General features: G+C 39.6%; 1 protein-coding gene across 2 annotated transcripts in view; it reads right to left on the bottom strand.

The window, feature by feature from the left end:
• Window positions 1-26,729, bottom strand: part of MALT1 (MALT1 paracaspase) — a 50,432-nt gene that overhangs the window by 21,368 nt on the left and 2,335 nt on the right. Inside the window, exons 2-9 of one of the 2 annotated variants that reach the window (XM_033087440.1) lie at window positions 20,543-20,709; window positions 11,135-11,256; window positions 7,012-7,171; window positions 5,080-5,258; window positions 4,554-4,650; window positions 3,898-3,930; window positions 2,048-2,074; window positions 89-121 (exon numbers count right to left, since the gene is read on the bottom strand). In XM_033087440.1, coding sequence (XP_032943331.1) covers window positions 89-121; window positions 2,048-2,074; window positions 3,898-3,930; window positions 4,554-4,650; window positions 5,080-5,258; window positions 7,012-7,171; window positions 11,135-11,256; window positions 20,543-20,709 — 818 coding nt within the window. The remainder of the gene's footprint in view (window positions 1-88; window positions 122-2,047; window positions 2,075-3,897; window positions 3,931-4,553; window positions 4,651-5,079; window positions 5,259-7,011; window positions 7,172-11,134; window positions 11,257-20,542; window positions 20,710-26,729) is intronic. The other variant, XM_033087441.1, reaches the window with a different exon arrangement.

Genomic DNA, 26,729 nt, shown 5'->3' with positions numbered 1-26,729 from the left:
GTTAAAATGTCTTTAATCTTTTCACGATCACCATAAGAGATATATATCATAATTATATGTTGATCAAGCATTTTAAAGCTCTACTCACCCAGAGGTTGGTCAGCTGTTTGCTCTTTATTATCTATAAAGAAGTGAAAATGTAAAAAACATAAGATGTTATTATTCGTGCTACAAGTTTCTTCAGGGTTAGAGGTATATGGAAACAATGAACAATAACATCAGTGACATTAAAAGACAGACTCTGGTTTCTCACAGGGAGCTTATGATTTTAAGATTTTCAAATTCTTGATAAAAACATATACCTGGATGGACAAAGCTAGAATCAGAGCCGGCGGATCACCAGAGCTGGGGATGATAATCTTGAACACTCCAGGGAGAAGTGACAATGTGAAAACAGTGGGTGGTGGGAATAAGCCGTAGCAGCAGGGGAATTAGCATTTACTGAATGCCTGCCAGGTGCTGTTCTACGTGCTTTCAATATAACTGACTGAAATGAACCTCACTGTACGAGGGACAGAGGATGACCACCGCCATTAAACAGGTCAGGAATCTGAGGCAGAGAGAGATTAAGTCTCTTGCCCAAAGTTATTAAGCTTGGAGCAAATCTCATTCCACACTTTGTGCTCTTTGCCATCTGTTCTACATAAGATGAAATACTCCCAACCCCTGGCGACCATGCAGGAGGAGATACAGGGAGAGATGGAATGCAATCAGTTACACAGAGGGTAACTTCTGTGCATTTTTAAACGACTCATACGCTACTGGAGTCTATTCAATTTATTCAATTTTATTTTTCTAAAACTCAAATGTTTTGGTGTGTCTGAGTCTTGAAGAGTACAGATAAAATGAAAGGATGCCAAGAAAATTTTAGAAGCTTGGTGGCTATTTTAGAAGTGGTGGCTATTTGCAAAAGCTTTCCTGAAATCACTTTTCACAATGTTCACTGCAGGGCGCACAGGATTCTAAGCAGACCAAGAGAAACACCTGGCTCCATTACTAGGAGGGTTCCCCGACGGCAGGCAGGTTTGGATGCTTGGGTAGCTCCCTGAGGCTCCCCTTGAGCTCCAGATCGGTACAGCAAGAATGACACTCAGCTGACACTGGCTTTCTGGTTTGTCTAATTCGCCTACATGTAATCAGCACAGTGCAATCATCGTTAGGTGTTTATTAACAATAACAGATACTTACTAACAAAATATGGGCACGAAACTAAGCAAACTAGATATGGTGCTACGATAATGAGCTATCGCATGTCAGGAAATAAGAGAACTCTCTGTAAATATTAAATGATACAACTGCCTTCATAATCAAGTCTTAGAAGGTTTTATTTTCAGCTCAATTCCCGGGTTCCATCACTGCCTTTCTGAATGCCCACGACCTATACACGTCCTCTGTCTGCGAGGGGTCCCCCTCACTATTACACTGCCTAGGGAGAGTAAAAGCTTTCCTGTAGCTGAATTTGTTCAGAAATCCACTCTGGTTAAAACTGGCCAATGACTGATGACCACGCCTGCCAACTGTCAGTCTCTTAATGGTCACTGACCTACTACTTACCTGCACAGCTCCACCTGTTCCTGCTAACACACCTTTTACTTCAGATCAAGACATCCTTCCTGTTCATATATGTTCTATGATTGAGGAACTCTGAACAAGGTCCCTGGGGTCTGGGGAGTTCAGAAATGTTAACTCCTGTTACTTTCAAAGACTGCTTCTTGCCTTTCAAATTGAATACTATGTACTTCACCCACTAACTAACTGCCTTTTTATGGTTCAGAGTCATACACAATGATAAAAGGTACATTGATATTTTATGTTGCCTCAGTATACTTACTTTTCCACCCTTGTAGCCTTACAATCTAGAATATTTTTAATATTTTCACTTGCATGGAACTGTACTTCATATAATTCCAACCCTGAATTATATTATTTTAATAAAGAAAAAAATTACTAATACTACTATAGCAAAAGAATATCTACAGTATCTTCAAGTCATTGTATTCAATAACTTAAAAATCTAAAACCAATGTTTTATGTTTATATTACTCACCAGGATGCCCGAGATGATTTAATTCATCTGAAACAAAATAAGAGAAAATAGATTAGGGTTAAGTAATCCAACTGCCAACTTGGCACACATATTGAAGACTAATCAAAGAAGGTTTTGAGCTGTTAAAGCATGTTATCATGTTTCATCAGTTTAGAACTTTCCATAGACCTTAAATGAGAAGCCATGCAAGTATTAAATAGGAAAGAATACTGTTGTGGGTATCATTTAGGATTTCTAAGCTATTATTATTTTCATTAAATGACAAGAGGCTCCTCCTCTGACCTCCTACTAAATGATTTTGTAAAACTTGCGTCCCCTTATTCACCATTACAGTGCTCATACAAAATAGTTTCACTGCCTTAACAAATGCCCTGAGCTTCCCCTAATTCAATCCCCACCCCTTGTCCTGATCAAATATCTTTAACGAAACACATAAAATGAAATTGATAACATCATGTTCCATGGGTAAAAAAAAAATGATATGACATAGGACTCTGCTCATGATCTGCGTCAACCAACCAATTATAAAATGTCTCAGTTTTGTAGATATTTTTAGAAAGAAATGTTGGATCTCATTTTTCCATCTGAAATTTCTAAGAGTAGTTTCATAGTTGGATTTTCATCTCTAAGTGTTTGGAACAGATTTATTTGAAAATTATTATATAACGATATGATGTTACTGCAAAAATTATAGGGAGAATCTTACAGGTAAAGAAAGGTCATCATTTACAGCCATCACCCTGAAGCCAAATGGGACAGCAAAGCTAGTTTTATTTATTCATTCTAATAGGTCTCCAACGTTAGGAAGTTTTAAAAGTCTTGCAATTAGGCAAAAAAGGAGTCAGAGAAGAAAGAGGAGTTTGGTTAGGATTTCTTCATGTAACTTCCCTCCTATAAAGCCCATAGACCATGAGACTGGAATTCCCGTATCCTCCCATTCGGATACTCCCATTGTGAATAGAGAACTCCCATTCACAGTCATGTGTTGGGATGAAAACAGTAATTACGTATTTGAAAGGGACACAATAGTGATTTGAAGAACAGAAAAATCAGCAAACATAAGATTTAGCATTATTTTCTTAATTTATCCAGGTAGAGCCGAAGGTTATATAATAGTTTAAAGAGGCAGAAATTGAAAAAATACTTTGCAATCCACAAACCTAATTTTGCAAAATAATGTGATATCATACTAAGGGAACTTAAGTTTTAAAATGTACTCATTACAACTTATGTACAGTGTTTTAATTAAAACAAATTAGAAGCGTATGTTGAAACAGATTTTTAGTTCTCTTTATATATTATGGTAAAGGTGACACGGCAGATTAAGCTGCAACTTTGTCGCTTCAAAAATGGATCTTATCAATTTTATATTAAAAAAATGTTTAATATTTGATATAACATGTGTTAAACAATAAATCTCCTGGCCTGAAACTTTAATAGAAATTACATTCACATTTGAGAGGCATATTATCATGGCTCAAAAACAGATAAAATAATCTAAACAACTTTCCATGACAGTATAGCCATCCATCTTTTTTGCAAATTTTGTGAAGATAAAAATCAGCATTAGAAATTAATTGCAAATGTTCACTATTCATTAGATGTTATGCAGAACTTTATCCTTCCTTATATGCAATAGAAAATCAACTGAGTTATTTTCATAGTATGTCAATTTAACAGTGTCCTATGGCAACTGACAAACCCTCAAAGACACAATATCCTTAGATCAAAATTATTTCTTAAAGCTAGTATTTTTTCCATTGCTGCACTCAGTAGGTTACAGTACTCCACCAATCCCAAGAGGAACCAGCATGCAGGATATCTGGTTTCAAACCAAAGGATTACACTACCTTCAGTGCACTCCACTGCCTCATCTGTTCTTCCTTGTTCCAGAGAAAACAAATGTGAATATACTGTAATTCATGATCTTAGGAAGGGCAGCCATCAAGCAAATAGAGAGATAAATATCACAGAAATATGTTGGCAAACCAACATATGCATCAACATTTCCGACTATTAACAATACAACCATAAATGTATTAAGCATAAGTAGAACAATTATGTACTTTATAATGGGGAGTGTTGACTGATCATCATGCTTTCCTTCATATGTCTGTGATGTTTGTTTTTTAACAAATGTTTTATTAAAAATCTTTTCCCACTAACGCAAGTTCTTTTTTTTCTCTCCAGAGACGAGACTTAACGCAAGTTCTTGATAACTAAAGTTTTAATACATTTTTGCCATACTTGTTTAAAATAAAATATTCAAAAATATCTAAATAAAAAACGATTTTTCTGGTTCTTTCTGCTCCTGGTGTATGAAAGTGGATTATGAATTTAGTATATATTCTCTCAATTTTCTATATAAACAGTGTAACTCCTGATACTTAACACACCATTGAATAGAATGGGGTAAAAAGTAGCAGAATGGCCTTTGCTTAAATGTTTCATTTTATATAGCTTATATTATACTCCATTTGTCAGAACACCGACTACTACTGCTTACCTATGATGATTTCTGCCTTCTTGCTATCTTGACTGTCTCGGTCATTATGTACACGACACCAATAGATTCCTTGATGCTCCAAATCCACATAAGGCACCTACATTAATATCAGAACATACACACATTTCCTCTTCAATTTTAATTTAAGTTGGTTTGGAGAAAAAGTTATTTTGTACTTTATAAAAACTACAAAACAAAGTTTCAGAAGGCTTTAGACATTCTTAGATTATTTCATTCATCAGGTTACATATTAGCAAGGAAATGATACAATGATTTCAATAATACTGAGTTCGGTGCAATACTATTTGACATTTTAGTATAAGCCCTTAGACCTGGTACCAGTATATTCTAGCACTTTTGCAAATTTAAGAATCAATTAATATTAAATAACAAGGGACTTGAAACAAAAATTCTGAAAACATGAAAACATCCCAAAGAATATAAATTTCAATGTTTACCTTAATTTTTAATTATACAATTTACTTTACATACTAACACAAAATACTCCCCAAATCCAACTTCCTACCATGTATAGCTTTTTTGTCTCGTGTATTAGCGGTGATTCATTTCTGAACCACTGGTAGTGAGGAATGGGGCTTCCAACAGCAACACACTGTAAGACCAACGTGCTGCCTGGCAGCAGCTTTTGGGACCTAGGTTCAACACAGATTTGCAGCTTGGTTTCAGAGACGCAATCCAAACTTCCTTAAATTAAAAGAAAAATATCATTAAACATAAATAAAATCCATAGGTTAAAAAAATTTTTCCCTTTTAATTAAAAAAAATGTTTTCAAGTTCATCCTTCATTTTTTTTTCTTTTCAATTTTTTAAATTGGGGAATATAACGGGAACAATGTGTTTCTCCAGGGCCCATCAGCTCCAAGTCATCCTTCAAGCTGTGGAGGGCACAGCTCAGCTCCAAGTCCAGTCACCGTTTTCAATCTTCAGTTGCAGGGAGCACAGCCCACCATCCCATGTGGGAATTGAACCAGCAACCTTGTTGTTGAGAGCTTGCACTCTAACCAACTGAGCCATCCAGCCGCCACTTTGGAAGCTCAGTGGCAGCTCATGGGTCCATGTGGGAATCAAACGGGCAACCCTGTTGTTCAGAGCTCGTGCTCTAACCAACTGAGCCATCCGGCCACTCTAAACAGATACTTTTAATGGCAGCATTTCTCAGAGCTTTCAGCATTTTAGTATACATTGTGAAAGTCAGAGGGGAAAATAGTTCAAGTGGTTTCCAAATGTGTTTGGCCGCAGAATCTTTTTTGTGGCGGCAAACAACTTACTAACATCTTGAGTGATATTCACGTTTAACACAGAAAGCTATACACTCTACTGTTGGATTTGACTTATTAAAATAAGGAGTTTTATTATTTGCACTGAATAATTATGGATGGGTTATCACTAGCATTTCTTCCCAAGGCAGATACCAGAAGGATTATTTACTGAGCATTCATTTGTTACTGTTTAAGTTCGTCGAGGACAGCGGGCTTGTCAGTGTTATGCAATTCCAGGTCTCTATCATGAAACTCAGCGGTTCACTCAGTGTCTCCCTTGTTGCATGTGATTTGTTGAATGAATAAGATTCCATTTATAAACATATTAAAGTTCATTACATGCACAGAAACAGTCTAGAAAGATATAAATAACTCTCTTAATTAATCATGACTATTTGTTGAGATGGTTTATTTATTTAGGTATAGGAAAAGCTGAATTGCAAGAGAAGAATGGAAGATAAGAATAGTAACCAAAAGTCTGTTTCCCTTCTATTCTTTTTGTTTGGCAAAAATGACAAAGGATATGGTCTTGATGGTGTGTGTGTGAATAACAAAATACTATCTGATAGCTACTCTTTAGAGTAGACTGCTTTTTTCTTGATCAATACTAGTTATTGGACTAAAAAGGTGGATGACAAAGAGTAAAAATAGGTTGATGAAATGTTTTATTGCAGGGAAAGATACATATATGCCCTTTCATGTCTACATCAACTAGACAGAGTTTTATTCTATAGCACAAATTTTTAGGAGTAATACAGTAGTTTGGGAGAAAAATGTACAGTGTAGAAAGGAATTGAAAAGTGAGCAGCAAGGCTGTATCAGATTTTTTTCTCTTCCCAAATCAGGGACTACACCATTCAAATCCATGAAAGAAGGCAAGTTTAAGAGGTCAGCAGCAGGGTCAGACTGAGAAAGATGCCGTGTTATCCTAAGGTGTGTGAGTGTGTGTGTGTGTGTGTGTGTGTGTGTGAATCCATCCACAGAAAAAGAGAATTAAAGAACATGGGATAAAATCTTAACAACTGGTGACCTTATATTGGGGAAAGTATATATGCGTGCTTTGGGTAATACTTTCATACTTTGAAGTTATTTAAAAGAAAACATTTAAAATAAAATAAAATAAAATAATAAAATAAAATAAGGCAATTCCCTTGCCAACATTCAAGTTAATTACTTACCCTGGAAGCTGTCTGCTATTTCTGTGACATCACAAACATCCAGCTGTGACCACTGGCTGAATTCAAAGGTGAAATTATTATTGACTCGACAGACATAAAAGCCTGCATCTTTAACATGCACTGTGTTAAAAATAAGTTCTGATGCATTTCCATTTGGAATCTGTGAAAGAATTAATAAGAGAATGTCAGTGAATGACTCGTCAAAACATGCCTTATGAAAAAAATGTGCTGTGTAGCATGTATGATGTCCTTGGAGTTTTGAAAAGTGTATCTTTTTTCCAAGTTCTAACAACATTTTGAATAATTTAGGACTGAAGAAATCCACAGTCTTCTACAAATCCATTAACCAGAGAGTTAATAAGTTCTCTCCCATATATCTTCCCCAAACGCACGAACAGGAAAGTATCTGTTCTGTCATATAAAACTGTTCAATCGTTGGTATTTAAAGAATCTGCAATTGCAACATTTAAGAGTTAAGTAGTCATATAACATGACAAACACCACATGAAAGACAGAGTACACAGGAAGTTTGGCCTGGCTACTAGGTAACCTGAATTCTGACCGAACTAGCTGTGCACACGTGACCAAGTTATTTCACCTCAAGAGCCCATTTTCTCATCTGCAAAATTCTAGAAGCGGATAGGCTCCTCTCCCAATATACTTCTCTGAAGGTCTGGGCAGAGAAGGGCTGTGGAAAGCATATGAGTGATGGGAAGAAACGGCCCTCCAAGGGTTTCCCAAACTTTGGTCACCACACTAAGGTTCGTTTCACCCTTGCTGCTCCCTTCAATTTATCAGCGCCCCCCAACTCTGACACACTGCCAAGGGCCTAAGTGCCATGATATATTATATTAGCTCCCTTGCAAAGTACTTTCACAAGCTCAGCTCTTTTTCTCTCCAAACCCCAACTGAATTCAACTCTTTCCCCCCTCTCAGAAACTGTGACAGAAAGAGCATTTTGTTGAAGATTTGACGGCAGGGTAGCAGGCTGCACCTACCGTGTTTCCCTGAAAATAAGCCCTAACTGGAAAATAAGCCCTCACATGGTTTTTCAGGAGGACATCCCCTGAACGTAAGCCCTAATACGTCTTTTGGAGCAAACCTTCATATAAGACCCGGCCTTATTTTCAGGGAAACACGGTAGCACCACCTGGCAATCCTATCCTGTTCATGTGCTACGTTTCCTCTCCTGCTGGACTATTACTGTGTACTTTCTCTGTCCTCAGAGCTACCCAGTCCTACTTCCCTCAGCCACGGACCTCACGCAGAAACTCTGTCCTCTTCTTCCCATCAGATCTCACTCCTATCTATGTCTGCACCTCCTTATAACTGCTCTTTCCCCTCCTGTTGAAACAGAAAAGGTGTCTTCCTGACAAAGGCTACCTGGACTTAGGATCTGTGGATCCACTGAGAACCGCCGCCTGGCATGAAGATTAGTTCAAGCTGAAGACATTTGGGATTCAACAGAGGCAGGAAAAAAGCCTTCTCAGAGCTCTCTTTATCTGACTAAAAGCAGAACCTTCTGGGAAATGAGGCGGCCATAAATTCCCTCTTCAGGGCGGCTTTTACTCCCAGGAAGGATACCAAGAATACACCTACCATAAATCCCCACTCCAGGGGGGTTTGATGGTCAGGAAGACGATGGAAAAACCACTCGCACCTGCATGAATAAACAGTATCACAGACTTTCTTGTCTCCATTTACTCTTCTGGAAACCCCTTTGTGTTTCCTAAAGAAACCCATTTGTTCTTCCCAAAGGGGCCTTTTCTCCTTCCTACCTTTTCCCTACTAAGTTAGGTATATAAGCCTCTAACTCTAACCATCCACGGAGCGACTTCTTTTGTTAAGTTCCCACATGAATAAACCTTTTCTCTTGCTAATCCGGGTTTTGTCAGTTAAGGCACAGTCCCGCAGGGACTGAACAGAAGAGGGTAGAGGAAAAGTTTCTTCCTCTCCGACAGACAATCCCATCCTCTCTGATCTGGCTCCTGTAATTTTCTTTCTCTGCTTTAGCATCTTTCTTGTATTGTATCACTCTCAAAAACATATTCTAGTGCCTTGTATTTTAAACAAACAAACAAGCAAGCAAGCAAACAAATAAACAAAAAGCCCCAAATACATCTCTCTGGACCCACCCCCTCTCCACAGCACTGAAATGCTGACCACCCCTTTCTCTGTGAAATCCTTCCCCTTTTAGGCTTTCTGTCATCCTCTCCTGGATTTCCTCCTATCTCTCTTGCAGATTCTTCTTAGTTTCTTTACTGGTTCCTCCTCCACTATATAAACTTTCAATGTTGTCTCCAAACGGACTAGCTGACTCCTTTAGATGTCTAGTAGGCATTTCAGACTTAACATGTCTAAAACCAAATTCCTGATTTTTCTCCCTAAATCTATACCTCTCCTAATCTTCAACACTTCAGTATGCAACATGTCCCCAGATGCTTAAGTAAAAAAAAATCTAGGGGTCACCCTTGATCTCTTGTCCCTTTTCCTCAGGCTCCACATCCATCTATGGGGTTTGGTTAACTCTGTCTCTAAAATAAACAGACTTATGTGCTTTGCTCCATCCGCACTGCCACCCCCTGGTCCATGGTCCACACAACCACTATTTCTCATCTAGCACAGTCTGTGTTTTAAAAACATTAATCCTATCATGTTACTTCTGCTGAAGACCTTTAGTGGCTTCTCAATTTCTATCACCCTGGTAATCTTCCTTATAGCTCTTAACTCAAAGGATTGTGTCCTGTGCGTACTGTCTGTCCCCACTGGAAGTGGCAGTGCCCTTGCTGTCTGTGCTTCATCAGCGCGGCCTTAGAACATGGCCAGCACAAAGCAGGTGCTCATCAAGTACTTGCTCCATGAATTCTCTCCTAAAACAGACCCACAGACATAGGCGTGGGTTGATGAAACTCAGCTTGTCAGAGTGTCAAGTCCATTACAGCTCTTCAAGTCTAACACGTACTCCCTGACCCCTACATTCCTGCCTTTCTCAAATCACGACATGATTGACAAATGATCTATTCGATGTAATAAGTTTTATCCATCACTTCTTCCTCAAAAGGTGTATATTCAAATGAAAGCAACTTTGCAATTGAGGAAATCTGGTAAAGATAACATTAGTTACCATTTCTTGAAAGCCTAAGAACACAAAGCTTCCTTCCTGCGAAATGCCCACAACCTCGACAACAGGCATTCACATTGCTAGTGACCGCAGCCAGGGTTCCAACACAGCCTGTCTAGCACCAAAGCCCACACGCAGTCTTTTTACTACGTGCACAGCTGCTCTACCTTCCCTGTGGGGCAGGGATGGAAACACAAAACTGTGTAAAACTACACAATTCTTCTAAGGCAAGATAGGGCGATCCCATTCAAGGAAAGATCATAATCTTGAACTCAGTTTTAGGTTTGCAAATGTAGACTTATGATTGAGTTTGGAAGAAAACTTAGTTATCTGACTCACAGGCTGAAAAGAATACAGAGTTTCAAGGTATGATCCAGAAGGGAAGAGGGCAAGGGGAGCTGGGTGAGGGAGAAGAGAGAAGCCCACTAAACGAGATACAACACGGACCAGCCATGTCGGTGAGAACTCCCCAGTGGCCGAGTGGCTTGAAGAACTTTTAAGAAAAGACAATTCCAATATGTGATCGGATGGTGCAGGGATCAGACACTTCCACAAGAGGAATAAATGCCCCCCACCCCCAAATGACTTCTACTTCACAATCTCACAATAGCCTAAACCTTCTGAAATAATACAGTTATGTGGAATACTTAAAATAATGTTGTATTCGCCTTCCACGTTACCTTGAAAGACTTTTAATTAAAGATTTTGGTTGGAACATGATTTTTGCATAAATGTGATGTTTCTCCTCTTGGTTACCATTGTTGCTCCAAGTAATCCCTATTTTCCATAATTTTTAGATGAGAGAATTGGTTTTATTATTGCTTACAATTTTTTAGACAAAATTTTGCAATTGTCTTACCAAAATAATGCCCACTGAATATTTCAGTAACAACACAGCAGATCAAAATTCCTAAGAACATATTGAGGCTAAAGACACTCATTCATTTTCTATCATTCTACCTTCTTATAACAGAGGAATTAAAAGACATTGAAAAAAATTACCTCTTTATTCATTTTGAACCATTGATATTGTACAAAAGGATGTCCAGTTGCCCGGCAACACAGTTTCACAAACTGTCCAGCCAAGACTGCCTTTGATTCTGGGTTTACAGTGATCTTTATTCCTTTAAAGAAAAAAGTTACATAAATGAAGTCACAGAAAAGGGGTTTTCCTTGTGTATGTTTCTGAAACCAAAAAAAAGAAGTATTTTGGAAATAACCTGCATATCCATCCTTGTTATCAATCACCCATTCACATCTCCTTCCCCACCAGGTTCCGAGTTTCAGAGTTGCAGGCTTTGTAAAAACTAGGAGGAAAGAAACTCGCTAGCAGAAGACTTTGATCTATCGTACTTCCCACAACTGCTTGTCTTACTTCTTCAATTCTTAGAAATATTGTTTCCACATTTGAACATGTCTGAAATCAGGATGTACCTTACAGTGGATGGCTGCCAGGCAGCAGTTTTCAGTACCAGCTCTTCGAATGGCTGGCACCTCAACGGAGTTAGTGCACTGTTAGTAAAGACAAGTGTTGAATTGAAACACCATAGAAAATGTCTACAAGGAACACCTGAATTTCAATGCTGTGATTTAGTATTAAAATGAAAGTTAGTTTGTAAACAGAAAGGCACAGCAACAGAAAATCAGGACATAAATTTCATACATGTCATACAAACATTTCTCATTTGACTATCAGCAAGGAACCTTGGAAAACTTTTGACAAGAGCTTCGAAGAAAATCCCGGAGTCAGTAATGGAATCCCTCTCCCCTCCCTTCTTCCTTCCTGCCTCTCTCAGTCGCTCTCTCTGGGAAGCTGCTGCCACCGGGACGGGACGTTCAGGCATCTCTGCACAGGGGCCCGAACGCTAGAAAGAAAATTGGGCCTCTGGCAGACAGCCGTGTGAATGAACCATCCGAGAAAGGGGTTTTCTAAACCCAGGGTAACCTTCAGATGGCTGTGGCTCTGGCTGACAGCTCGACTGCCATCGCATTAGAGGCCAAAATGTGAGCCTAAACCACCCAGCTAAGCTCCTTCTGGATTCCTATCCTCAGAAACCTTGTGAGATAATAAAAAGTTGTTGTTTCAAGTTGTTGGTTTTGGGGTAATTTGTTATGTAGCAACAGATAACTGATACAGAAGAAACTAAAGTTAGGAAATTTCACATTTGCCAAGGTGGTAACACGTAAAGCTGGGTTGGCTGCCTTTCAGGAAGGAGAAAGATCATTACCTCTCAGAAAGCTTCATTTCCCTCACCTACTGTTATTTTCTTTCCTCCTCTATCCTGAATATGATCTCATGACAGTATCTTTTTCCTCTCAGTCCACCCATCCAAAGGAACAAAACGATATTACAATTGAAGGAGTTGATCCAAATAATAACACTCTTAATACATCAAAGGTACCAAACTTTCTAGGGGAAAAATAGTAGTTGAGGTAAACTAGGTATGTGAAATCCATGAAAGATACCAACGTCCAAAACATTTGGAGTAAATATTTATAGCATACCTATTACCATTTCAGGGTCTGGAGAAACCCTAGAAAAACCTTTACTGGAGTAGAGCCTCTCAAAAAAGAACTGAAACTTTTGCCAAGGGAGAGCTTTCAGATTCATTAATTCTTTACGTTGATGCCAGGTTAGCACAGGGTGGATGAAGTCAAGTGTCTGTGAGTTCTGTAATACACGTTGGTAGGAAAGTACCTGGTGACACTGGGAAACGGGATGAGCACTCTTGTGTAAGCCTGCCAATTCCCAAGTGTGTGTTAGTGCTCCCGCACACCACTCATCTGCCAGGAGAGACTTACATCACATCTTTAAGATACAAAGATTAGGTGTGACAAGAGGAAAGAAACTGCAACAACAGGAGGGGATGAGTATAAATCTGAAAAATATAAGTGCTGTGGCTAAATTGGCTTTAAGAGGTGGGTGTCTTATAGCCGTTTCAATCCTAACACGTTCCAAGTCCCTCTCGAACAAAATCTATCCCTCCCCCAGAGCCTGCAGTCTCCCCCATGTCAGGGAAGATCCATCAGCTTCCAGCCTACCCCACGTGTCCAGTTACTCAGGACAAAACCTTAGCAGTCACTCCTGCATCCCTCCTCCTGGCGTCCTCATTCTTTACAAATACTGTAACTGAAAGTCCTGTCCATCAAGCTTTTGCACGTGTCTTAATCCAAGCCACCATCAGCTCTTGACTCAACTATCATTACAGCCTAATTTGTTTCCTTGATTCCAACCAGCAGCTCAAATATCTTTTTAAAACATAAATGAGTCCATGTCACACAAGAGTGCCTCTGACCAAAACCCTCTACGGACCTCCCATTGGACTCAGAATAAAATGCAAACTCCCTGCCAGGGCCTACCAGGGCCTCCCTGAACTGACCTCTCCGACCTCGTACCTACCCTCCTCCTCCTTTGCTCACCACGCTCCAGCCCCTCGGACCTCTTTCTTCCGGGACACAAGCTATTGACTGCCTTTCCTCTTACTAGCCCTCTGCTGGGTTTTCCCTCCAGCCCCCAATGTTTCATAGCAGAGTCTGTTTTCCTCATCATCCAGGTCTCCAGCTTTTTTGGGCTAAATTAGCTACAGCTCCCTCCTGGTTCTGTGGTACATTCGCTCTGCGGTGTGTCCTTCACTGCACTGAACTTCCTGTTTCGTATCGTCTGTCTCACCTACTGAAACAGAAGCTCCACAAGACCAAAAACCTTGTGTGTTTCAGTCCCCAGTTACCTGACACCTGGGGATACAGTGCCAGGCATATGGGGATACAGTGGGTGTTCACCCCTCTGTTGAATGAATGCTTATAATAATAATAATTACTATAGCAGCACCTTACTGCTTTACATATGCCAGGCATTTTGCTCTCTCACCTTCAAAATAACCATACGAGTTAGATAATTAATTAGATCTGCATTACAATGAAGAAGATAAAGTTAAGTAATCTGCCGAAGGTCACCCAAATTACCTTGGGTAAATTATTTAACCTCTCTTGAGCCTAATTTTTTTTTTTTCATTGTAAAATGGCAGAAACAGGATACAAACAGGTTTTCTTGGCCTTTAAAACCCTCTTACTTTTGTTATCCCACTGACTCTCTTTTTCCCTCCAACTTTATTGAGGTATAATTGACAATGAAAAATTGTACATATTTAGGGTGTACAACAGTAATGATTTAATTTATGTACATATAGTGACATGATGACCACAATCAATCAGCCCACCTGCCACCTCAGTTATCATTTTCCAGTGATTCTTACTGCACCTTCCATGCGAATGCCACCTTCCGCCACAGTGAGCTGCTCTTGCTGAAGGGAGTGTGTCGGGCAGAGTACAATGTCTTGAACCATGACAGTGCTTGTAAACTTACCAAGTATTCTCTGCTATCCTACAGAGAGCACACAGATAAAAACGATGGCAATGCAAAGGCTTTCTCCCGAGAGTGTCTTAAAAAGGACAGATGACTTCAGTGGGAAGGACCCATCGGCCAGTGTGTTCTAACAGGCATCCTCCTTTGTGTGGGAGACTACATGATTTTTAATGGACATTGAGACGCAAAGCTCATACATCTGTCCTGTACCAACCATTTTAGTCATCTAGCCTTCAACAAGCAAGAAAATACACGATATTTATTACTTACTGCTTCAAAGACGGAGAATTGAAAGGAAAAATGTGATTTGGAAACCGCCCTGGTGAGTTGTAAAGAAAAGAAGTCACAGTACCTCCCATGTTTTAACCACACATATTTCCTTCCTCCCACATAGCGCCAGGCGACAGGGAACCTTGGTCAACCTTTAACCACCCTCATGCAGCGCCCACTAGTCAACAGGTGCTGAATGAAGGTAAGGAAAGAAGGTGGAACAGAGTGCTACGGAGGGTGTACCACGGCATACAAATGAAAGTTCTGTTTTAAAGGGTGAATGCACAGTTTCCTGGCAAACATGCCTATGTTCAGATACCATCTGCAAAGAAGGCAACGAGGTTACTTAATTTCCTGTAAGATGGGAGAATCTGACTGGGTCTGATGGAACCTGAGGAATGTGCTCTCAACACTCACCTGTGTAGATCACAGATAGGTGATGCTAAACAACAAAGGCAAAGACCCTGCAGGAATTACAAAACGGGTAAATTAGGGTGAGTTTTGACTTGTCATAGGTTCCCTGTACGTTACTCTCTCTCACGATGCACTTAAAAATGGATGGAATTTACAAACAGCATTTCCAGGAACACATCTATTGCACACATTACAGTGCATCTATTTTCAGCGGTCAAGAACCAAAAAATGTTTCCATCAGGTTCCATCTAAAACTGTTCCTCAAAGTTATTCTGAAAATGTCTAAGCTATCATTGAAAAGTGCCCACAGTGTCCCACAATAAATACCATTCCCCTTTCTCCAACCAACTCCCCCCACTACACAACCATGTTCACGGATGTCCCTCTTACAAGTCATTACATTTGCACCCACTGTGGCTAAACCTCGTCTCATCAGATCCTTTATTCTCCTACGTTATCCAGTGACCCTGAACACCCCGGCACTGAGACACATTCTTTCAGACCCCATTTATCCCTCCCTTTCTATCTCTTTGCTTCTTCCTTATTCTTATTCCCACACATACCACCTTTGCCTCTTTTCACTTCGTGATTATTTTCCTTTCAAAAATTTCTGTCACTTATGAAACAAAAAAAGTCCCTTATAATAAGATATAGTACTTGAGTACTTTTTAATTTGGCAAGAAGAAAAAAACTGAAGTCCAAGGGTCAAAGAGGCAACAGGGAATAATCCATAACTAGGTTTCCCAAAGAACCCCGAAATCTCCTAGCTTTACGGCAATGGCACTGAGTTCAGGTCAGGGTCAGCAGACCTGGGTTCTCACCTACCTTTGTCAATAACTGTGACTCTGGTCAACTGATAACTTTTGGAAATCTCGTTTTCCACATAAATGTTTGTTCACATTTAAAATATAAATGTTTGTAATTGTACTGTTGTGTTACTTCACAGAATTGTGAAGGGAAAATATGAAGTAAAGGTATTTTGGATACTAATGAATAATACTCAACAATCTTTGCTCTTGTCTTAAAGACAATAAAAGTAAAGGAAAATAAAATTGATTATCAGAAATCTAACAATGAGTGTGCTATAAGGGATTAAAGAGAAAAAGTGAAGTGACATGAAATAAAAAACGGGTGGTGGCAAAGGGAAAAGATGCCACAACGAGATCTCACACGACTCTGCCACTGCCATCTGATATGCACAGAGAGTGAAGCACCTTTTATGCGAAGAATGAAAGAAAATGCCAACATCACAAAACTGGAGCTGGAAAGAACCTTAGGATTCATCTAATGAACCCCACATAGAAGATGTTAACTCTCTCCAAATTCTCCCCCACTGTCCGGCCTCTACTTAATCAATGCCCGGTCAGGGTATTACTTCCTTGGCAAGCATTTCGTGACCTACATAACTCTAATCGACAGAGCCTATAAATACACATGCGAAACATTTTCACTTAAAAGCAACAAATAAAAACATCTACGTTTATGTGCATTCGCTAAGCAAACGGATGCCAACATAGCTTACTTTGGGATCAGGGGCTTTGATCCTTTAATGAAAAAATAAAGGTTTAAAATATCATTATGGACTTTCGGTTCAAACAATTTCAGCACATTCATTTAACATCCCTACCCCCTTCCAATTCCCATGAGATGACCACAGAAACCAAAGAACAGGGAAACAATGAGTGCTGGAAAGTGGGGAGGGCAACCATCCAAGCATGAAAACTGTAAGCACTTCCTCTAACAGCAAGTACAGGTAAGAGCAGACTGAGGGCAAGTGGGCCACTCATGTGCTGTGGAAAAGCCCAGTTACAGAGAAAGCAGAGGCGGGGTAGTGTCAGTCATGTGGCACTTCTTCAGAAAACACATCAGGTATCAGAGCCCACAAAGAGCGAGAATCTGGGGGTGAGCTGCCCTCAGAGCAAGAGTCTGGGGGTGAGCTGCCCTCAGAGCAAGAGTCTGGGGGTGAGCTGCCCTTGTCTCAGACCTCATGCTAAGCGAGGGACCGCTGAGGTCGGCTCCTAATCAAGGAAATCATTCCAGTTACAAATAGGAGAACGCTTCTCCAGCTACCCTGGGCTACCCAACAATTCCATAAAAGAATCTCGGTCAGTTTCTCAAAAACAGAGAAACTACAGCCATCAGCTGGCTGTCTCTGGCTGTCATCCCACAAACAACTGAAATGGACTATGGCAAAATAAATCTAAAATTTCCCCTTCTCCCTGCATTTAGGTGTTGAAAGTCCTGTTCATAGGCTTATAGCGTCTTCAACAGAACTCATCGTACCCAAACCATACCTCTCTATAAAGACAATCAGAGAAAAATCATTGGACTTTCTGTGGACTAACAGCTAATGTTCTCCTATGAAACTGCATTACTACAAAAAAAGAGAGAAAACATTAGAATATTTCCAGTTTGTATTTTCGCCAAGATTCAGGAAATTACTGAAAAGGAAAAACTGGAGATCAGATAAAACTTAGTCTATATATACTTGTTTTTGTAATTGTATCTGATGTGTACATTTACAGGTTTCTCTCCCCTACTAGAATATGAACTTTCAACAGGCAGGAACTATTGTTTTCTTTGAATTCAGAGTACCAACCACAATGCCTGGAACAACAGCAAACGTATTGGAATACAATAAATGTTTACTGAGTGAATGAGCAAATCTCAACTTAAGTTGATTCTATCAGAGCTTACATTCTTAATATAATTATAATACTTTTGTCCTCAATAGCCTTTATATTAAAATATTAAAATTCTTCTCTATAATTCTTCTATTTCTTTGTTCTAATGTCTGTAAATACAGTAAGTTTTAGATTATCCACATAAGATGCAGATAGAAAGCTAACAGTAAGTTATTTCTAACTGAAATGACTGACCTTTATCAGATCTCAAAATATTTCCTCTTAAATCAAGAATTAACATTCAAGTAACAGTTGATTCCTAGTGGAATATGGCTAATAGGACAACACTTCACAGAAACAGTGCATAAATGGTACTGTAGAGACTGGTTTCCTTTTTTATTCTCCCCTCAAATGTGAGAAAGTCTCAGGGGATAACTGAAAAAGCCTGTAGGCCAAATATCAGCTTGAGCTTCCTAAAGGAACACTGACAGTAAAGGGTAGCGCCACTATTTGGAGGAAAAAACAAAAAGCAGAAATGAATTTTTCTCAAGATTACTGATGTTTATTAGTATAGAATTGCATTCATTGCTGGCTTGTCAAAGATCAAAATGTACTGTTAAAATTTGCAGGCTGCACGTAAAGAAATATGTGACTCAGTTTCAGTGAAACCCAATTTCATACGTGGGAAGCTTTGAAAAACTGGCACAGCTTAGATCTCAGGCCAGTGATTACACTACAAATCATGACACGTGGGGCCTCACTTGTCGTCTGGATGTAATTCAATGCAGCATTATTTCACGTAACTCCTACAACCCCGAGAGTTAGAGAACACTTCCTCTCGGTTTATAGACTTGACGACCAATGGTCAGAGTAATTAAGGGTAATTATTGAGAACAACAATGAGACATAAAAGTTACACTTACTTCCCAAAGAGATTTCTTACGTTTTCAGAGGCCCGGGTATTCTATAAAGTATGAGAACTTGGTAGCTAATTGAGCGCCCAAGACGGGCAGATTTCAATCGTCACAACTTCTGGGTACCATTCTAGGCACTGGGGATATAAAGGTTAATAAATGTCACCTTAAGGAGAAGTTTACTGATCAGTGACAGACAACAGTGTTATGTAGACGGGTCTGTACCCGCATACCTCTTGGTATGAAGAGGCCCTGAGACACACATTGAGTATCCCACACAGGGTGTAACACAAAGGAGGCATTTCTAAGAGGTCTATTTTATCACCTACATTAGGCCTCGTAAGGCAGAAGGTAATCTAAGGGTCCAAGTTTCCTGACTCATCATCCAGGATCCTTTCCATTTGCAGTAGACGTTTCAGTTCCCTCCCCAGCATCTGTTAGCCCCTTTCTCCTTCCAACAGGTCCACTGTTGTTTGGTGTGGTTTCTGGAAAGCTGACTTGACTCAACTCCACCCCTGGCTCTAAGCCAGGCAATTCGGCAAATTCCATCTCCCTGGCCACAGTGACAGGTGTAGGGACCGGCACGTGACCAAAATGAGCTAACTAGAGTGAATCTTATGATTTCTGCTGGGACAAGATAAAGGCAAGAAGAGCTCGTAGATATCCTGTGGCTGTAGAAAGTCAGTCTTAGACAGAAACCAATGACAAGAAGGGACGAGCAAATACAAAACTAAACCAACTCCTTGGAAACGGCGGCCGTCCCCTGCATCCCTTCTGGAAGCCACCCTGCTTCAAGACTTTTTAGTTAGAAGAACCAACATATTCCCTTTACGATGCCAACCTGAGTTGGGGTTTCTGGTACATGTAATTGATAGCACACCACTACCATGTGCCCCTAACTCTCCAAACCCAGAACCGACAAAGAATAAGATCTGAATTATAATTTTAGGTTCCCGGTAACTTAAAAATCACAAACAAGTCTGTCGTGTAATAAAAATTGCTTACAACAAAACCATGTAAAACAGAGAGCATCACGTCCTTCGTCCACGGCTCCCTCAGGTCTTCATTGGCTTCTCTGCTTCTAGTGGGACCTGTAGTGGCAAACTGGACCCCTCAGAAAAGAGGTCTGTGTGCCGCTGGCGCCTGGTGACTTAGAGGGCTTGGTCCCTCCTACACGACGCTACTGGAGCTGACCGACTCTACCTGGCGTTGTGGAGAGGAGGGGCAGTTTCCTATTCCTCACGGCTGACTTTGGAAGTGAGAAACCTCACTCAATATTGGTATATTCAAAAAAAAAATCATACAGTCCTGTCAATCAATATTTCAGAAGCATCACGTTGGCAAAATTTTAAATACTATTTGTCATATTTGCTTTATCTCATTCATATAAATATATACATAAAAACGAATGTGTACTTTTAGTTTTGGGGGGCTGTACTATTTCAACATAAGTCATAGAACTCTTACCCCTCAATACTTCAGTATGCATCGCCTTGGACTAAAGACATTCTTCTATAAACTACAACACCACTGTCACGTAATAATTCCCCAATATTTAATAATGCAGGTTATATTGAAATTGTTCTACTTGTCCCAAAATGTCTTGTACAGCTGATTTTTTGAACCACAATCCAATCAATGTTGATATATTGCATTTGCTTTTCATGGGTTCTTTAGTTTCAACCCGGGGGAAAAAAAATGAGGCTCCATACCTCATTTACCTTTTCCAACAATCGTTCACACAAATCATCTGGTCAAATGCGCTCTCTCCCTCCAAGTTTGTCTCCGTGTACTCTAGGAGAACATACCCAAGGGAAAAACGTACCTGGGGGGCTGAGAAGCTGAAGAACGTCAGCGTGTTCCATAGCTTGTAGGAAGTCACTCAGCTCCGTGACTGTACAACCTTTCTCACCGATGAGCTTTAGCAGACATAGGCTTGGGCTTCCTTCAGGCTCCAAGACCTTAAGAGAACACTGCTCCAAGTCCAGACAACTGCAAACAACAGATTTAATTCAAGTCAACGATTTTCTTCAACATGATATGCTTGCTCTAGGCTTGTCACCATAGTAGGTGTTGTGGGGATTAAATCACAAGTTGTTGAGCGGTGAAAAACTATTTACATTCTGAATGCCACTGTCCTTCCCTCCTCCTTCTGCCATTACAGGCGATTCTTCTTTATTCCCATCTCCAACTCAGCTCCCATGGCTACAAATCAGGAGAATGACAGAAATCTAGAAACTGCATGCGAGAGAAATCTGGCCTTGATTTTGATCAAAATTTTTACCTTTAATTGGGGATAGGGGACAGGAACATCAGATACATCCCTCTATTCTTTTTTGTACTTATATAAAGTATAACATGGCACCAAAAAGAGGCATAGATCTTTGAGACATATTGAAAAATGAAAAAAAAAAAAGCATAGAGTATTTTGTATTAACAAAGTAGTGTGTCTATGTGTGTATTCATATGAAGAAAATAACACACCGAACAGTGTATGTTCTGTATATTATTTCTATTAGCAAGAATATGTGTTTGTTCTTATGTATGCAGACTAACTCAGGAAAGATAGCCAAGAAACTGGGGGCAGTGGTTGCCCTAGAGAGGGGGGCCAGGGGAGCAGAGCTCATGGCTGGATGATTCATTCACTCTTTATTATAAAGCCTCTTGTACTAGCGAATTTTTTAACTATGTGCACTCACTTTTCAACAATTTTTAAAAAATAGAATCAGTGCTACTGACATTCAACGTACTTCTACATGCCTAGAAATACCCTAACACTGGGGGTGTGGACCAAACCTGTCCAGTCACCTGATTTTGTAAACAGTTTTAATGGAACACAGCTATATGCATTCATTTACACATTTACAAATGTATGTGGCTGCTTTCCTGTAACAACAGCTGAGCTGAGTGGTTTGTCTGCAAAGCTGAACATATTTGTTATTTGGCTTTTTACAGAAAAAGTCTGCTGTCCCTGCTCTACAGAAGCTTTACATTCTGTCTCATTGTCCTTTTGTTAAAACTATTCCTTTTTAGTGTCGGTGTTGAACATACACGCACTACATTCTTTTCAGTGTTACTGTGTTAGGTAGTCGTATACTGGTTAGAAAGACAGGTTAAGATCAGACTGTAGAAAGCCATAAATATGGGACAGAGGAGTATGGATTGCAGTCATTTCATAGAAGGGAAAGTACAAGTATGACACATTCAAGAGAAGGAAAAAATAAGGTAAAACCAAACAATCAAAACATCAACAAAAACAAAACAAACCTTCCCAAAGAGACCTAACCTACAATAAAGGCCAACCAAAGCCTTTAGATAATCTCCACGACATACTTGTCAAATTCACACCTCATACACCTTTGCAGACGCTGCTTCCTCTCTTGTCAATTTGAATTACAGTTAAATATAAACTCAAGCTTCTCTGTGGGATTCTCCCAGACCACACCAGCCCACCAAACACATTTTAGATGCAGTCACCTAAAGGTGTTTATCTTCTATACCACATTTGGCAAACATTTCCTGTAAAGTGTCAGAGAGTAAATATTTTAGGCTTTGTGGGCTATGTAGTATATATCACAAATTCTTTTTTTTTCGTTTTTTGTTTTAACAATTTTTAAATGCAAAAACCATTTTTAGCTCATAAGCTGTACAAAACCAGGCAGTGGCCTGAATTTGTCCCATCAGTCAGTGTTTACAGAACCCTGGTATATATGTATTATTTGACATGATTTTGCCATTAAAACCATGAGCTACTAAGCATGTCTTCTGTACCCAACTAGATTACAGTATTCCTTGAAAACAAAAACCCCATCATATACAGAGGGGGTCAAAAAAATGTATATACATTTTAAGAAAGGAAAAAACTGTATTAAAATTGTAATACTAAATATATACCAATAAAAACAAGAAGAATACAAGACATGTGGATACATTTTTTGGGCACCCCGGTATGCACACACATGTATATATTTACTCCCTCAATACCTAAAATCTGTCTTATTCATTATTAAATGATTATTGAGTGAATTTCAATCCCAGTTGAAAAGTCTAGAAGCCAGGAGAGGTGGAAGGGGCCAAACGTAATAGTACCAGGCTGGCAAACTTTCATATGACTTGAAATATTCTTAATCCACATTCATTTTGATCAGTTTTATTAAAAGGCTGCTATAGCATTTATATAATGGTCACCCAAGATTTATAATTCTGTGATGAAGTTGCTTATCTCATAAAAAATGCATGCACCCAAAATTTCAATAGCAATATCATCTATCTCATAGGCTTGTTAGAATTAAATTAGATAATCCATGTACAAAGTACTTAGCACAGTGCTTGGCAAATAATAAGCACTCGGTAAAAGTTAGCTCTTATTATGCAATCAAAATACGGGGACAGCAAAAGAATATTAAGGTTAATCTCTTAATTATGTTTATTTCTGAAACTGTTTTAGCTTTTCCTTAAAAATGTTTTTGCATAGCTATTATTTGGTAACCTGATAATGCTCTCCAAGGCCTCATATCTCTATATGAACTAGGCATTCTTTTCTAAATATCCTAGTAAATTTATATATTCAATACTCTATTCTTGTTAAGTGTGAATCATCCATTCCCAAATTCTGGACGCAGTGCAGTGGCAGCGCAATCTGAAGCCCATGGTAAACTGATAAAAATAAGGACAAGACTGCCTTTTACTCAAAGATTGTCTTTCCTACTTTTTTTAAATGTTAAAGTGTCCGTTCTTTTATGAAATAATGGTGACTACAACAGTAGAAAAAAGGAAGCTGAGCATGCCTGTTGGTCCTTTATTTTGTAAAAATTTCTTTCACTAGTTCTTGTACTGCCCAGGTCAAGGAACCAGTATTAGAGACAATATGAGGATCACCAAGTTTTCAAATAATGAGAATATGAGTTTTATAAACATAAGGATGCTGTATGTTGAATATAATTTTTGTGATTCAGAAAGGTTATCAGGATCTGATACATGAAATTAAGAACTCATCAAATGCAACCAAGTGATGCTCTAATTAATGTTTATACTGATAAAGAGAAAATGAAAAACAACTTGTCTTCTTCTCCCCCAAATAAAGATCAAAGTGAAGTGGACGATGATTTCTCTTCCAAAACAAGCGGCACAGCAGAAAAAGAAAGTTCTGTATCTCCTTTCCTTTTACTGATTTTCCACACGAGCACTGGTTTTCAGCTAAGATGATGCTTATACACACCCAACTTTTCTTTCTTTCCTTTTTTAGTTACATTCCTGTAAGACTGTGCTTTGAAGTGGTTTCTACCAGCCCTAATCTGGAATTTCTGATTTAATTTAAAAGACTATTACTGAAGCAAATGGTCTTCGCTTTTAAAAAATATACCTATATTTAACTTTACTTTTAAAAGTATATAATCAAATAAAACATATTATACACCCTTTAGGGTCCAAAGCATGGCACTGCTTTTAGGTTCTTTTGCTTCTCTTTATGGTACATTTACTCTTTGGAATCTTTAGTCCTTCATTCAACAAATATTTATTAATCACCTAAAATAGGCCAGCCTTTTTTCCCTCGGTATTGCGGATATAGCGGCAAGCAAACCAAAATTCCCTACTCTCCTGGATTTTTCTATAGGAGGACAGATAACATGCGCGCGCATGTATCCATCCATTCAAGTGCTTTGCAGAAAAACAAAGCAGAGAAAGGTAATGCTGGAGCAGATGGGGGGGGGGGTAATTTTAAATAATGTGGTCAGAGAAGACCTCACTGAGAAGGTGCCTTTTAAGCAAATATTTGAAGAGGTAAAGGAGCAAGTCCTGGTTTATCTGTGGAGACCACCTCGGGTTGAATAAACAGCAGGTACAAAGAGCCTATTGTGTTCAAGGAAAAGCAAGAAAGCAAGTGTGACTAGAGTAGAGAGAGGAGGGAGGCAATATTGAGATATCAGGTCCAAGAGTTAACAGGTAGCTAAATGGTGTTTTCCCTCTGAAGTGGAAAAGCTACTGGAAGGTTCTGAGCAGAGAAAGGGTAAGATGTGATTTAATGTTTGAAAAGAATCATTCTTACTGATATACTGAGAACAGACTGGGGGTGGGGCAAAGCCCGAGAAGTTAGGCAGCTACTGGACTACTCCACGTGAGAAGTATTGGTGGCTTGGCCCAGTGCTGTAGCCGCAGGAATTGGATTCTAGATCTATACTGAAGGGACAGCAGACAGGATTTGCTGAGAAAATGGATGGTGTGTGTGAAAGTAGAAGCAGGAATGACTCGGACGTTTTTGGCCTGAGCAACTGGAGGGATATAGTTGCAATTACTGAGATGCAGAAAACTGCAAGTGAAGAAGCTTGTCAGTTTTGGACATGTTACTTTTAAGACATCTATCAGTCATTCAAAAGGACACAGCAAACAGGCATCTACACACATGAATCCTGGGAGTTCAAAGCAAAGATATGGACTGAAGATTGAGAGTAATCAATCTGAACATATGTAAAATCCTGAGACTAAAGGGTAACACCCTGAGGGGATTAGATGAAGTGTGGAGAAAGAGACACAAAGCCTGAGCCCTAAGGCACTTCAAAATTCAGAGATTGCGGAGACAGACTGAAGAGAGAGACAGAAGACATAGAGACGGAAGAGCGAGAGACAGGAGGAAAGCTTTTGTTTCAGCCTTTCACGGTTCTCTTTCCTACCAGCCTTCTCCAGGCCAGGATTTCTGCAGCTAAAAGCACCTTCTCTACAGCAGGTAGGCAGTGACTGACCATTTCCCTTGGTCCATGTTCCACAGCCCCATTTCTAAGCTCCCTCCTTCATGGAATTTGGGCAGCACAGAGCCTCCTGAAAGCTCTGTCATCTTTGGGGCTCCTAGGTCCCATGCCACCATAGTACTTCGGCAGCTTGAGCAAGACACTCAGAACCTGTGCCTATCTACGCTGACAGCGAAGGGTGTTAATGGAATTAGGGCTGAGTTTATATTCCCATGTGTACACGGCTGTGGGAAACTAAGCTACTGTATGTAAGGATTTAGTCTGAGTCATCAGTAACCATCTGAAAACACTTATAATTTTTCCTAATCCCTGACGGACAGTTCAGAACGGACTCTTGTGGCTTAAATTCTCATCTCGTTTGAGGAAAGATGTATAAAGTCCGAAAAAAGTGAAAAGAAACAGAATAAGCAACCTTTGAGATTTTAGGGCTGTGAATCCAGTGATCCTAAGGAAAGCACTTCACACCCTCATGGGAACTGATACCACTTGGACTTTCCCTCTACAATTCTTAGGTTGACACTAGAAAAGAACACCTTTAGGACCTTCTACTAACATAGACACTCTTCTGCTATTAGCATGAAATTACGTTAAAATAACTTTTTGTCTTAAACAGAATAAGCATCACCAGCTTTCCTTGCCCCCTCCTTTGTCCCTCTCTAGCCCCCAAGTTCCCAGTGCTAACCTTTTGTTATGTCAGTTTAATCCCGATTTCAACAGGTATATGAGCTTCACGTCCCCCAATTCTTCAACCTTCAGGGTGCCCCGGCTCTTCTCACCACAACTAACCTACTATGAACTATAACCCTCAGCATCCTAGCAGACTGGTGAAACTCCACCTCTCTTATCAGACTTCCCACGCTGGAATTCCCAGATTCCACAAATGCACGCCTTCTGTTGCTTGTCACTTCTTGGTAGGCAACTGCCCTTCTGTCTATACTAGCTTCACTAGAAATGTGAGTTCAGAATTTTCTGTTAGTTCCCCCAAAGAAAGCTAACACAGTTCTACAGCCTTTAACAAAACCTCACTGAAGGCTTGGGGTATCCACTACTCTTAGATTCCATCAGCCATGCTTCTTCAGTGGCAGGGCCTTACTTTCTTCTCTCATCACAAATAGGAGCCCTTGCTACCAGGCCCTTCCCTGTTTAGGAAAGGCCAGAGCCTTCAGTAACTACAGAACTAGTTAATAGCACCAGTTAACTAATCACAGATCTGGTGGTCTGACCCCCAAAGAAAACAACTTTTCACATTATTGTAAGTCTAGAAATTCA

Source organism: Rhinolophus ferrumequinum, chromosome 19, assembly GCF_004115265.2.
Source record: "Rhinolophus ferrumequinum isolate MPI-CBG mRhiFer1 chromosome 19, mRhiFer1_v1.p, whole genome shotgun sequence".
Taxonomy (NCBI): domain Eukaryota; kingdom Metazoa; phylum Chordata; class Mammalia; order Chiroptera; family Rhinolophidae; genus Rhinolophus; species Rhinolophus ferrumequinum.
This window is presented reverse-complemented; position numbering and strand designations above follow the sequence as displayed.